This window comes from Salmo salar, chromosome 01 (assembly GCF_965601325.2).
Source record: "Salmo salar chromosome 01, fSalSal1, whole genome shotgun sequence".
In the NCBI taxonomy this organism is placed as follows: domain Eukaryota; kingdom Metazoa; phylum Chordata; class Actinopteri; order Salmoniformes; family Salmonidae; genus Salmo; species Salmo salar.
Genome location: NC_138291.1, coordinates 121681314 through 121696066, shown reverse-complemented (window position 1 = coordinate 121696066; position 14753 = coordinate 121681314). Strand labels below are relative to the sequence as shown.

At 46.0% G+C, this 14753-nt stretch overlaps 1 protein-coding gene across 1 annotated transcript in view; it reads right to left on the bottom strand.

The window, feature by feature from the left end:
• LOC106613696 (ryanodine receptor 2) overlaps positions 1–14753 on the bottom strand; it is a 1296826-nt gene that overhangs the window by 474367 nt on the left and 807706 nt on the right. Inside the window, 8 exon segments of the mRNA XM_082973418.1 lie at positions 542–663; positions 6664–6728; positions 7178–7293; positions 9620–9743; positions 12051–12126; positions 12708–12788; positions 13230–13367; positions 14060–14149. Coding sequence (XP_082829544.1) covers positions 542–663; positions 6664–6728; positions 7178–7293; positions 9620–9743; positions 12051–12126; positions 12708–12788; positions 13230–13367; positions 14060–14149 — 812 coding nt within the window.

The window sequence follows — 14753 nt, the reverse complement described above, 5'->3', positions numbered from 1 at the left end:
AGGACCAGAGCTACAGTCCAGGGTTTCAAACAACACTGTGTTAGGACTACAGTCCAGGGTTTCAAACAACACTGTGTCAGGACCAGAGCTACAGTCCAGGGTTTCAAACAACACTGTGTCAGGACCAGAGCTACAGTCCAGGGTTTCAAACAACACTGTGTCAGGACTAGAGCTACAGTCCAGGGTTTCAAACAACACTGTGTCAGGACCAGAGCTATAGTCCAGGGTTTCAAACAACACTGTGTCAGGACCAGAGCTATAGTCCAGGGTTTCAAACAACACTGTGTCAGGACCAGAGCTACAGTCCAGGGTTACAAACAACACTGTGCTCCTGGCAGCCCAAAGGGGGAACCAGCATCCCTCTGAAACTAAGACAACAGAGTCCCTTCCCCATCTTCTGAAAACATCTGAAACCCGACCTCTTCAAAGATTACGTTAAACAATCCCACAGCACCTTTCCATTCCATGTATTAATATTCTCATTGTACTACAGAGACTGAAGCGATATACTGAACATGCAACTCTAAGTGTAATCCCTCACCTTGTCACCATCTCCTTCTCCTTATTGGAGGCGTGGCCCCCGCTGCTGATTGGTCGGATGGCCGTGGACAGGAAGTAGAGGCGGTGATTCTTGAAGTACTGGTCGACCAATGGCAGGACCACCTAAGGGAGCCCAACATTCCGTTAGTCTCGCGGGTCAGACAAATAGTTCATCAGGTGAACGTGAAAGATTTTAGCTTCTCAAGAGAGACTAAGGTCATCTCCTGTCCTTTAACCAATGAGTCTGTGTTGCTGGCTAGCTCATCTCATGATTGGACCTTGTCGTTGCCTGGTGTTGTCCTGGCCTGGGTGTTATTGTACAAGGCCCTGCTGCTTGTCACTGTTGAGTCGATGGTAAATACAGCTTTTCTCTGAGCTAATTTCAACTGTTACACAAGCAGCCTGGCTATTCCCTTCACCAGACCTATAATCAGACTTGGTCTGTGGTTATAATGCATCCCAAATGGCACCCTGGTCTAGTAGTGCACGATATAGGGAATAGGGCCCCTGTCTAAAGTAGTGCCCTATGTAGGGAATAGGTCCCTGGTATAAAGTAGTGTTCTATAGGGAATAGGGCCCTGGTCTAAAGTAGTGCACTATATAGGGAATAGGGCCCTGGTCTAAAGTAGTGTTCTATATAGGGAATAGGGCCCTAGTCTAAAGTAGTGCACTATGTAGGGAATGGGGCCCTGGTGTAAAGTAGTGCACTATATAGGGAATAGGGCCCTGGTCTAAAGTAGTGTTCTATATAGGGAATAGGGCCCTAGTCTAAAGTAGTGCACTATATAGGGAATAGGAGCCAGGATGTGTTTCATCACTGATGTCCTCTCTGCTAAATGATAGAAAATCTGGATAAAATGATGTTTCACTATTCAAGTAGACCTACAGAACACTGATCTCCAACAGTATTGGCACAGTGACACATATTTAGTTGTTTTGGCTCTGTATTTGTCACGCCCTGACCTGAGAGAGACGTTTTATTTCCTCTATTTTGGTTAGGTCAGGGTGTGATGTGGGGTGGGCATTCTATGTTGTGTATTTCTTTGTTTTGGCCTGCAGTGATAATCCATGGCCCTGAGCCTGTAGGGATGATCCATGGCGCGAAGCCTCCAGTGATGATCCATGGTGCGGAGCCTGTAGTGACGGTCCCCAGTCCAGAACCCCCTGAGACGGACTGCAGTCCAGAGTCTTCGGCGGCGGCCGGCAGTCCAGAGTCTCCAGCGGCGACCGGCAGTCCAGAGCCTCCGGCGATGATCCACGGTCTAGTCCCTCCGGCGACACAGAAGCGGGGGGATCAGCGGGCGGAGTGGGGGCTATGCCCCGAACCGGAGCCGCCACCATGGGTAGATGCCCACCCGGACCCTCCCCCATAGGTTCAGGTTTGCGGCCGGGAGTCTGCACCTTTGGGGGGGGGGGGGGGTACTGTCACGCCCTGACATGAGAGGGATGTTTTATTTCCTCTATTTTGGTTAGGTCACGGTGTGATGTGGGGTGGGCATTCTATGTCATTATATTTCTTTGTTTTGGCCGAGTATGGTTCCTAATCAGAGGCAGCTGTCTATTGTTGTCTCTGAATGGGAATCATACTTAGGCAGCCTTTTCCCCCACCTGTAGTTGTGGGTAATTATTATTTCTGTGAGTATTTTGTGTGCGCCTCAGTCGCGTCACATTCATTTCTGTTTAAACTGTTTATTGTTTTTTTTTTCGGTTTCACTTCAAAATAAAGGATGTGGAATTACCGACACGCTGCGCCTTGGCTTAACTATGACAGGGAATTTGAGGACAGTGAACGTGACAGAATTACCCACCACAAGAAAGCCAAGCAGCGTGCCCAGGAGGAGCAGGGATCCTGGGCTAGGGAGAAGAGAGAGTGGAGGACATCCTGGACCTGGGAGGAGGTAATGGTAGGGGACAAGACCCTGCCATGGAAGCAGGTGGAGACGGCGCAAGTGGAACGGTGATGCTATGAGGAGCTAGCCCAACAACGGAAGCCTGAGAGGCATCCCCCCAAACACGGGGAGATTGGCTAAGTCAGGGTTCAGACCTGAGCCAACTCCCCGTGCTTACCGTGGGGAAAGTAGGACTGGTCAGGCACCGTGTTTTATGCGGTGATTCGCACGGTGTCGCCAGTGCGCCTGCACAGCCCAGTTCCTCCTGTGCCCGCACCCCACACTTCCCGGGCTAAAGTAAGCATCCAGCCAAGACGGGTTGTGCCAGCCATAAGATCCAGACCTCCAGTGCGCCTCCACGGCCCAGTATACCCTGTGCCTGCACTGCGCACCCAGTCTCTAGTGCGTCTCCCCATTCCGGTGAGACCTGTTCCGGCTCCACGTAAGAAGCCTCCAGTGATGATCCATTGTCCAAAGCCTCCAGTGATGATCCATGGCCCGGAGCCTGTAGGGATGATCCATGGCACGAAGCCTCCAGTGATGATCCATGGCCCGGAGCCTGTAGGGATGATCCATGGCCCGGAGCCTGCAGTGATAATCCATGGCCCTGAGCCTGTAGGGATGATCCATGGCACGAAGCCTCCAGTGATGATCCATGGTGCGGAGCCTGTAGTGACGGTCCCCAGTCCAGAACCCCCTGAGACGGACTGCAGTCCAGAGTCTTCGGCGGCGGCCGGCAGTCCAGAGTCTCCAGCGGCGACCGGCAGTCCAGAGCCTCCGGCGATGATCCACGGTCTAGTCCCTCCGGCGACACAGAAGCGGGGGGATCAGCGGGCGGAGTGGGGGCTATGCCCCGAACCGGAGCCGCCACCATGGGTAGATGCCCACCCGGACCCTCCCCCATAGGTTCAGGTTTGCGGCCGGGAGTCTGCACCTTTGGGGGGGGGGGGGGGGGGTACTGTCACGCCCTGACATGAGAGGGATGTTTTATTTCCTCTATTTTGGTTAGGTCACGGTGTGATGTGGGGTGGGCATTCTATGTCATTATATTTCTTTGTTTTGGCCGAGTATGGTTCCTAATTAGAGGTAGCTGTTTATCGTTGTCTCTGGTTGAGAATCATACTTAGGCAGCCTTTTCCCCACCTGTGTTTGTGGGTAATTATTATTTCTGTGAGTGTTTTGTGTGCTCGCCTCAGTTGCGTCACGTTCATTTCTGTTTATTGTTTTGTTCGGTTTCACTTCAAAATAAAGGATGTGGAATTACCGGCACGCTGCGCCTTGGCTTATCTATGACAGGGAGTTCGAGGACAGTGAACGTGACAGTATTTCAGCACTCTGGATTTGAAATGGTAAAGGACAGACTGTCAGCTTTCATTTGGGGGTATTTTCATCCATATCGGGTGAACCGTTAAGATATTACAGCCCTACTTGTACATAGACCCCCACATTTTAGGGAACCAAAAGTATTGGGACACATTCACTTTTATGTGTATTTGGTCCCTGATTCATAGCACGCAATGATTACATAAAGCTTGTGACTCTACAAACTTGTTGGATGTATTGGTTGTTTGTTTTGGTTGCGTTTCAGATTATTTGGTTGCCTAATAGAAATTAATAGTAAATCATGTATTTTGTCATTTTGGAATAATTTTTTTATTGTAAATAAGAATATAATATGTTTCTTAACACTTCTACATGAATCTGGATGCTACCATGGTTGCATCTAATCCTGAATGAATCATGAATAATAATGAGTAAGAAAGTTACAGATGGACAAATATCATACCTCCAGGACATGCTAACCTCTCATCATTACAATAACAAGGGAGATTAACATACCTCCAAGACATGCTAACCTCTCATCATTACAATAACAAGGGAGGTTAGCATACCTCCAAGACATGCTAACCTCTCATCATTACAATAACAAGGGAGGTTAGCATACCTCCAAGACATGCTAACCTCTCATCATTACAATAACAAGGGAGGTTAGCATACCTCCAAGACATGCTAACCTCTCATCATTACAATAACAAGGGAGGTTAGCATACCTCCAAGACATGCTAACCTCTCATCATTACAATAACAGGGGAGGTTAGCATACCTCCAAGACATGCTAACCTCTCATCATTACAATAACAAGGGAGGTTCGCATACCTCCAAGACATGCTAACCTCTCATCATTACAATAACAGGGGAGGTTAGCATATCTCCAAGACATGCTAACCTCTCACCATTACAATAACAAGGGAGATTAGCATACCTCCAAGACATGCTAACCTCTCACCATTACAATAACAGAGGATATGTCATTTTGGGGGGGGGGGGGGGGGGGGTATGATATTTAAGCCTCTGTCACTTCCTCACCTGATATGGAAATTAAAGCTGCACTTTAACCTCATAGTAATTGTATCATTTAAAATCCAAAGTGCTGGAGTACGGAGCCAAAACAACCCAACATGTGTCACTTACGCTACTGCTACTCTCTGTTCATCATACCTGCATAGTCACTTTAACCATATCTACATACTACCTCAATCAGCCTGACTAACTGGTGTCTGTATATAGCCTCTCTACTGCTACTCTCTGTTCATCATACCTGCATAGTCACTTTAACCATATCTACATGTACATACTACCTCAATCAGCCTGACTAACTGGTGTCTGTATATAGCCTCTCTACTGTATATAGCCTCTCTACTGTATATAGCCTCTCTACTGTATATAGCTTCTCTACTGTATATAGTCTCTCTACTGTATATAGCCTCACTACTGCTACTCTCTGTTCATCATACCTGCATAGTCACTTTAACCATATCTACATACTACCTCAATCAGCCTGACTAACCGGTGTCTGAATGTAGACTCTCCACTGTATATAGTCTCTCTACTGTATATAGCCTCTCTACTGTATATAGCCTTCCTACTGTATATAGCCTTGCTACTGTTTTTCACTGTCTTTTTACTGTTGTTTTTATTTCTTTACTTACCTATTGTTCACCTAATACAGGCTCTAACCAACAGTGCAAAAAAGTAAGCATTTTACTGTAAGGTCTACACCTGTTGTATTCAGCATTTCACTGTAAGGTCTACTACACCTGTTGTATTCAGCATTTCACTGTAAGGTCTACTACATGTGTTGTATTCAGCATTTCACTGTATGGTCTACTACACCTGTTGTATTCAGCATTTCACTGTAAGGTCTACTACACCTGTTATATTCAGCATTTCACTGTAAGGTCTACTACATGTGTTGTATTCAGCATTTCACTGTAAGGTCTACTACACCTGTTGTATTCAGCATTTCACTGTGAGGTCTACTACACCTGTTGTATTCAGCATTTCACTGTGAGGTCTACTACACCTGTTGTATTCAGCATTTCACTGTGAGGTCTACTACACCTGTTGTATTCAGCATTTCACTGTGAGGTCTACTACACCTGTTGTATTCAGCATTTCACTGTAAGGTCTACTACACCTGTTGTATTCAGCATTTCACTGTAAGGTCTACCACACCTGTTGTATTCAGCATTTCACTGTAAGGTCTACTACACCTGTTGTATTCAGCATTTCACTGTGAGGTCTACTACACCTGTTGTATTCAGCATTTCACTGTAAGGTCTACTACACCTGTTGTATTCAGCATTTCACTGTAAGGTCTACTACACCTGTTGTATTCAGCATTTCACTGTAAGGTCTACTACACCTGATGTATTCAGCATTTCACTGTAAGGTCTACTACACCTGTTGTATTCAGCATTTCACTGTAAGGTCTACTACACCTGTTGTGTTCAGCATTTCACTGTAAGGTCTACTACACCTGTTGTATTCAGCATTTCACTGTAAGGTCTACTACACCTGTTGTATTCAGCATTTCACTGTAAGGTCTACTACACCTGATGTATTCAGCATTTCACTGTAAGGTCTACTACACCTGTTGTATTCAGCATTTCACTGTAAAGTCTACTACACCTGTTGTGTTCAGCATTTCACTGTAAGGTCTACTACACCTGTTGTATTCAGCATTTCACTGTAAGGTCTACTACACCTGTTGTATTCAGCATTTCACTGTAAGGTCTACGCGTACGTGACAAATAAACTTTGATTTGATTTGTCCCAATGTTGTTGGAGCTCAGTGTATTAGGTAAATACTATTTAGTCTTCTGAGGTTGATGTTTGTGTGTTTGGTTGTTGTAGGACATGGTGGAGAAAAGCAGGCCGGAGTCAGTCTCACCTTTCCGAAAAACTTCATCTGCTGTTTGTGAGGAATGCTCTCTCCTTTCGGTGGTGTCCCAACATCTTATAGAGAGGGGAGGGGCACAACAGAACAGGGACAACAGGAACAAGAGTCAACGATTTAGTGGAATAATAAACATTAGGTGGTGTCCCAATGTCTTATAGAGAGGGGAGGGGGACAACAGGAACAGGGACAACAGGAACAGGGACAACAGGAACAAGAGTCAACGATTTAGTGGAAAAATAGACATTAGGTGGTGTCCCAACGTCTTATAGAGAGGGGAGGGGGACAACAGGAACAGGGACAGCAGGAACAAGAGTCAACGATTTAGTGGAATAATAGACGTTAGTATTGTTAATGTTTAAATTGAAGTAATATTCATTTAAGTAGCAGATAATGCCTTAATCCCCAATGGCATCCTATTGCCTGTGTTAGTGCACTACTTTTGACCAGAGCCCTATGGCAATAAGGTGCCGTTGGGGACGTAACCAATGTGAAGTTTTATCCTCACCAGACTCCATCATGTGTTCGTGGGCCTGGTCTACATAAGTGATGAGCTGCTGCAGGAAGGTGTAGGCAAAACGCTTCTCTATGGAGGGAGTATCCAGCTCCTGCTCTTTCATGGCCCTGTGGAGATAAACCAGTCAGTCAGTCAGCCAGCCAGCCAGTTAGACAATCAGTCAGCCAGTCAGTATATCTGTCTGTCTTACATACAGATAGACGGACAGGCAGTTGGTCAGTCAGTCAGTCAGTCAGATAATCAGTTAACGATCAGACAGCCAGTCAGCCAGCCAATCAGTCAGCCAGTCAGTATATCTGTCTGTCTTACATACAGATAGACAGACAGGCAGTCGGTCAGTCAGTCAGTCAGATAATCAGTTAACGATCAGACAGCCAATCAGCCAGCCAGTCAGCAAGTCAGTCAGCCAACCAGCCAGCCAGTCAGTCAGCCAATCAGTCAGTCAGCCAATCAGTCAGCCAACCAGTCAGCCACGTAATCAGTTAACAGCCAGTCAGTCAGTCGGTTGGTCAGTCAGTCAGTTAACAGTCAGTCAGTCAGTCAGTCAGTTAACGGTCAGTCAGTCAGTCAACAGCCAGTCAGTCAGTCAGTCAGTTAACAGTCAGTCAGTTAACTGCCAGTCAGTAAGTTAACAGCCAGTCAGTCAGTCAGTAAGTTAACAGCCAGTCAGTAAGTTAACAGCCAGTCAGTCAGTCAGTCAGTTAACGGTCAGTCAGTCAGTCAGTTAACAGCCAGTCAGTCAGTTAACAGCCAGTCAGTCAGTCAGTAAGTTAACAGCCAGGCAGTAAGTTAACAGTCAGTCAGTTAACAGTCAGTCAGTCAGTCAGTTAACAGCCAGGCAGTAAGTTAACAGTCAGTCAGTTAACAGTCAGTTAACAGCCAGCTAGTCAGTCAGTTAACAGCCAGGCAGTCAGTCAGTAAGTTAACAGTCAGCCAGTCAGTCAGTTAACAGTCAGTCAGTCAGTTAACAGCCAGCCAGCCAGTCAGTCAGTTAACAGCCAGGCAGTCAGTCAGAGAAGGACAGTAACACTCACATCTCTTCTACTTCTTAAAGGGGAAATTGTCCCATCCTTAGCTGGACACAGTAAAACCATCCTCACCTGGACAAAGTATAGCCATCCTCACCTGGACACAGTACAACCATCCTCACCTGGACACAGTATAACCATCCTCACCTGGACACAGTGTAACCATCCTCACCTGGACACAGTATAGCCATCCTCACCTGGACACAGTATAGCCATCCTCACCTGGATACAGTATAACAATCCTCATCTGGAAACAGTGTAACCATCCTCACCTGGACAGTATAACCATCCTCACCTGGACAGTATAACCATCCTCACCTGGACAGTATAACCATCCTCACCTGGACACAGTATAACCATCCTCACCTGGACACAGTGTAACCATCCTCACCTGGACACAGTATAACCATCCTCACCTGGACACAGTATAACAATCCTCACCTGGACACAGAGTAACCATCCTCACCTGGACAGTATAACCATCCCCACCTGGACACAGTATAACCATCCTCACCTGGACACAGTGTAACCATCCTCACCTGGACACAGTATAACCATCCTCACCTGGATACAGTATAACAATCCTCACCTGGATACAGTATAACATTCCTCACCTGGACAGTATAAACATCCTCACCTGGACACAGAGTAGCCATCCTCACCTGGACACAGTATAACCATCCTCACCTGGACACAGTGTAACCATCCTCACCTGGACACAGAGTAACCATCCTCACCTGGACACAGTATAACCATCCTCACCTGGACACAGAGTAGCCATCCTCACCTGGACACTGTATAACCATCCTCACCTGGACACAGTATAACCATCATCATCTGGACACAGTATAACCATCCTCACCTGGACACAGAGTAACCATCCTCACCTGGACAGTATAGCCATCCTCACCTGGACACAGTGTAGCCATCCTCACCTGGACACAGTGTAACCATCCTCACCTGGACACAGTATAACCATCCTCACCTGGACAGTATAACCATCCTCACCTGGACACAGTATAACCATCCTCACCTGGACACAGTGTAACCATCCTCACCTGGACAGTATAGCCATCCTCACCTGGACACAGTGTAGCCATCCTCACCTGGACACAGTGTAACCATCCTCACCTGGACAGTATAACCATCCTCACCTGGACACAGTATAACCATCCTCACCTGGACACAGTATAACCATCCTCACCTGGATACAGTATAACCATCCTCACCTGGACACAGTATAACCATCCTCACCTGGATACAGTATAACCATCCTCACCTGGACACAGTATAGCCATCCTCACCTGGACACAGAGTAGCCATCCTATACCTGGACACAGTATAACCATCCTCACCTGGATACAGTGTAACCATCCTCACCTGGACACAGTGTAACCATCCTCACCTGGACACAGTGTAGCCATTTATCTGAAAGAACTTGAGAATGTCTTGGGCTTTTCCTCTGTCTTTGGATTTCTCTCTGGCAGTGAGCGTGTCATAGGGCACCAGTAATGGATGGTTCCCCCCTCCTGGAACAAGATCAGAGGAAACACTGAGACAGAGAAATACATTTTTGGATGTTTGAAAATAGGTGGGGCGTCAGTGAATGAGAGACGACTTCACACAGTGTCACAGTGACACCTGCTGGGTTGTTAACTGAACTAGAAATCAAACCAGCAGTTAGGAAAATCACGTGCAAAGAAAAACTACTCGTGTACTACTATAGGACGGCATAGAAGCAAGAGTGACAGTTTGGAGAGTACTCGTCCTCGTGTGAAGGTGATGGCATTCCTCCCGCTGTGAACCCAGCCAACACAGTATAGCTGTGGGTCCAGCCAACACAGTATAGCTGTGGGCCCAGCCATAACAGTATAGCTGTGGGCCCAGCCAACACAGTATAGCTGTGGGCCCAGCCAACACAGTATAGCTGTGGGCCCAGCCAACACAGTATAGCTGTGAGCCCAGCCAACACAGTATAGCTGTGGGCCCAGCCAACACAGTATAGCTGTGAGTCCAGCCAACACAGTATAGCTGTGGGCCCAGCCAACACAGTATAGCTGTGGGCCCAGCCAACACAGTATAGCTGTGGGCCCAGCCAACACAGTATAACTGTGGGCCCAGCCAACACAATATAGCTGTGGGCCCAGCCAACACAGTATAGCTGTGAGCCCAGCCAACACAGTAAAGCTGTGCAGCTATCTCAGGTAGTACTCCTGCTGCTGATTCTGAGGTGCAGCTATCTCAGGTAGTACTCCTGCTGCTGATTCTGAGGTGCAGCTATCTCAGGTCTCTTCTAGTTGGATGTCTAGCAGCTATCTAAGGTCTCTTCTAGTTGGATGTCTAGCAGCTATCTCAGGTCTGCTAGTTGGATGTCTAGCAGCTATCTCAGGTCTGCTAGTTGGATGTCTAGCAGTTATCTAAGGTCTTCTAGTTGGATGTCTAGCAGCTATCTAAGGTCTCTTCTAGTTGGATGTCTAGCAGCTATCTCAGGTCTTCTAGTTGGATGTCTAGCAGCTATCTAAGGTCTTCTAGTTAGATGTCTAGCAGCTATCTCTGGTGTCTTCTAGTTGGATGTCTAGCAGCTATCTCAGGTCTCTTCTAATTGGATGTCTAGCAGTTATCTAAGGTCTTCTAGTTGGATGTCTAGCAGCTATCTCAGGACTCTTCTAGTTGGATGTCTAGCAGCTATCTCAAGTCTTCTAGTTGGATGTCTAGCAGCTATCTAAGGTCTCTTCTAGTTGGATGTCTAGCAGCTATCTCAGGTCTTCTAGTTGGATGTCTAGCAGCTATCTAAGGTCTTCTAGTTGGATGTCTAGCAGCTATCTAAGGTCTCTTCTAGTTGGATGTCTCGCAGCTATCTCAGGTCTTCTAGTTGGATGTCTAGCAGCTATCTAAGGTCTTCTAGTTGGATGTCTAGCAGCTATCTAAGGTCTCTTCTAGTTGGATGTCTAGCAGCTATCTAAGGTCTTCTAGTTGGATGTCTAGCAGCTATCTAAGGTCTTCTAGTTGGATGTCTAGCAGCTATCTAAGGTCTCTTCTAGTTGGATGTCTAGCAGCTATCTCAGGTCTCTTCTAGTTGGATGTCTAGCAGCTATCTAAGGTCTCTTCTAGTTGGATGTCTAGCAGCTATCTAAGGTCTCTTCTAGTTGGATGTCTAGCAGCTATCTAAGGTCTCTTCTAGTTGGATGTCTAGCAGCTATCTAAGGTCTCTTCTAGTTGGATGTCTAGCAGCTATCTAAGGTCTCTTCTAGTTGGATGTCTAGCAGCTATCTAAGGTCTTCTAGTTGGATGTCTAGCAGCTATCTAAGGTCTCTTCTAGTTGGATGTCTAGCAGCTATCTAAGGTCTTCTAGTTGGATGTCTAGCAGCTATCTCAGGTCTCTTCTAGTTGGATGTCTAGCAGCTATCTAAGGTCTCTTCTAGTTGGATGTCTAGCAGCTATCTAAGGTCTCTTCTAGTTGGATGTCTAGCAGCTATCTAAGGTCTCTTCTAGTTGGATGTCTAGCAGCTATCTAAGGTCTCTTCTAGTTGGATGTCTAGCCGCTATCTAAGGTCTCTTCTAGTTGGATGTCTAGCAGCTATCTAAGGTCTTCTAGTTGGATGTCTAGCGGCAGCGTGAGCTACAGTTGGACGTCGTGTTACCTTCATCAGTAAAGAGCACTGTTCTACCTATTAAACACAGGAGACAGAGAGATATACAGAGAGGCACAGAAACAGATCAAGAACAGGAAAGCAGTTACAAACTCAAGACCAGGAACAGGTGGTTACTTTGTGTTTTGAAGCTAATAGACAAGAGATAAGTCTGTCCTGAAGGACAATCTGTCCTACTGTACGTACCTTTGGCTTCTAGTTCAAGTTTCTTCTTCTTCGCCCAAATATTATGATAGTTCTCTGCAAGCAGTTCTGCCATAGACTGAAAAGAAGGGACATAAGAAACATTCAAGTTAATAATTATATTGGTGCTTACTTTGTCATAACCATTATACACACATCTTGTGTTGCAAGTAACACAGAACTTGTAGCACGTCACTCAGAGTATGTGTAGCGTGTCACTCAGAGTATGTGTAGTGTGTCACTCAAAGTATGTGTAGCATGTCACTCAAAGTATGTGTAGCGTGTCACTCAAAGTATGTGTAGCGTGTCGCTCAAAGTATGTGTAGGGTGTCGCTCAGAGTTTGTGTAGCGTGTCGCTCAGAGTATGTGTAGCGTGTCACTCAGAGTATGTGTAGCGTGTCACTCAGAGTATGTGTAGCGTGTCACTCAGAGTATGTGTAGCGTGTCACTCAGAGTATGTGTAGCGTGTCACTCAGAGTATGTGTAGCGCGTCACTTAGAGTATGTGTAGCATGTCCCTCAGAGTATGTGTAGCGTGTCACTCAGAGTATGTGTAGTGTGTCACTCAAAGTATGTGTAGCGTGTCGCTCAGAGTATGTGTAGCGTGTCCCTCAGAGTACGTGTAGCGTGTCACTCAGAGTATGTGTAGCGTGTCACTCACATGCAGGTCCCGGGACAGTGTCACATTGCTCATGTCGATGGGTCTGGGGCTGAATCCTGGAGCTCCTTCGACAGAGTGTTGCTGGACAGAACACAGAGGGAGAGACAGGACTGTTAGCTACTTGACATGTCCTGTAGTCTCAGATCCTGTTAGCTACTTGACATGTCCTGTAGTCTCAGATCCTGTTAGCTACTTGACATGTCCTATAGTCTCAGATCCTGTTAGCTACTTGACATGTCCTGTAGTCTCAGATCCTGTTAGCTACTTGACATGTCCTGTACTTTGCTCTGACAGGTGAAGGACGTACTGTATATTCCGCTACGCTAAACAGTCAGTGTCTACTGTTGGGAGTGTCCCTACTGAAGCGTATGGAATCAGAGAGGAGATTGTATGACCACGTAAAGGCAATACCAGGAGCAGTATATAATACAATGCATTAGAATGGACGGAGCAGCTGGACGTGTGTCATATAACAGTCAGTAGTGTACGTTGTTACTGAAAGGCTGTGACCGTCTCCCCTACCTGGCTGATCTGAGAGATCCTACGTGCTCTGTTGTGCAGGCTGGCTGGGTCACCCTCCCTGGTCCTCTCTATGCTCCAGCACCACACCACCATCGTCTTCAGAGACTCCTTGATAGGCCAGCGGTACGACTCTTTATCCTAGAGGGAACACAGAGAAGAGACTCAGAGAGAGAGACTGGACGGTAGAAAGATACATCTCACAGGGAAGAGACTCAGAGAGAGAGACTGGACGGTATAAAGATACATCTCACAGGGGAAGAGACTCAGAGAGAGAGAGACTGGACAGTAGAAAGATACATCTCACAGGGAAGAGACTCAGAGAGAGAGACTGGACGGTAGAAAGATACATCTCACAGGGGAAGAGACTCAGAGAGAGAGACTGGACGGTAGAAAGATACATCTCACAGAGAAGAGACTAAAGGGTAAAAAGACAAACCTCTTTATCCTACAGTACAGTAGAGAAGATACATAGAGAAACTGAGTCTGACCTGGTTGTTGATGAACTGAGTCTGACCTGGTTGTTGATGAACTGTGTCTGACCTGGTTGTTGATGAACTGTGTCTGACCTGGTTGTTGATGAACTGTGTCTGACCTGGTTGTTGATGAACTGTGTCTGACCTGGTTGTTGATGAACTGTGTCTGACCTGGTTGTTGATGAACTGTGTCTGACCTGGTTGTTGATGAACTGAGTCTGACCTGGTTGTTGATTAACTGAGTCTGACCTGGTTGTTGATGAACTGTGTCTGACCTGGTTGTTGATGAACTGAGTCTGACCTGGTTGTTGACTAACCAATGACACAACACAGCCTAGTGTTCCAGTATGGTCTTACCTTCTCTGACAGCCCTTTATAGGGCTTGAGGAGAGGGTGGGCTTTAGAGGTCTCACAGACCTTGTCCCCGTGAACCCAGCCGTTGGAAAACTGAGACAGAGAGAGAGACACAGGAGAGAGAGCCATGATCAATTAATGAATGAATCAATGACTGAATCAATGAATCAATGACTGAATCAATGAATCAATGACTGAATCAATGACTGAATCAATGACTGAATCAATGAATGAATCAATGACTGAATCAATGACTGAATCAATCAATGAAACAATGACTGAATCAATGAATCAATGACTGAATCAATGAATCAATGACTGAATCAATGAATCAATGACTGAATCAATGAATCAATCAATGACTGAATCAATGAATCAATGACTGAATCAATTAATGAATCAATGACTTAATCAATGACTGAATCAATGAATCAATGACTGAATCAATTAATGAATCAATGACTGAATCAATGAATCAATGACTGAATCAATAATGAATCAATGACTGAATCAATGAATCAATGACTGAATCAATGACTGAATCAATGAATCAATGACTGAATCAATGAATGAATCAATGAATGAATCAATGAATCAATGACTGAATCAATGACTGAATCTGAATCAATGACTGAATCAATGACTGAATCAATGACTGAATCAATGAATGAATCAATGACTGAATCAATGAATGAAT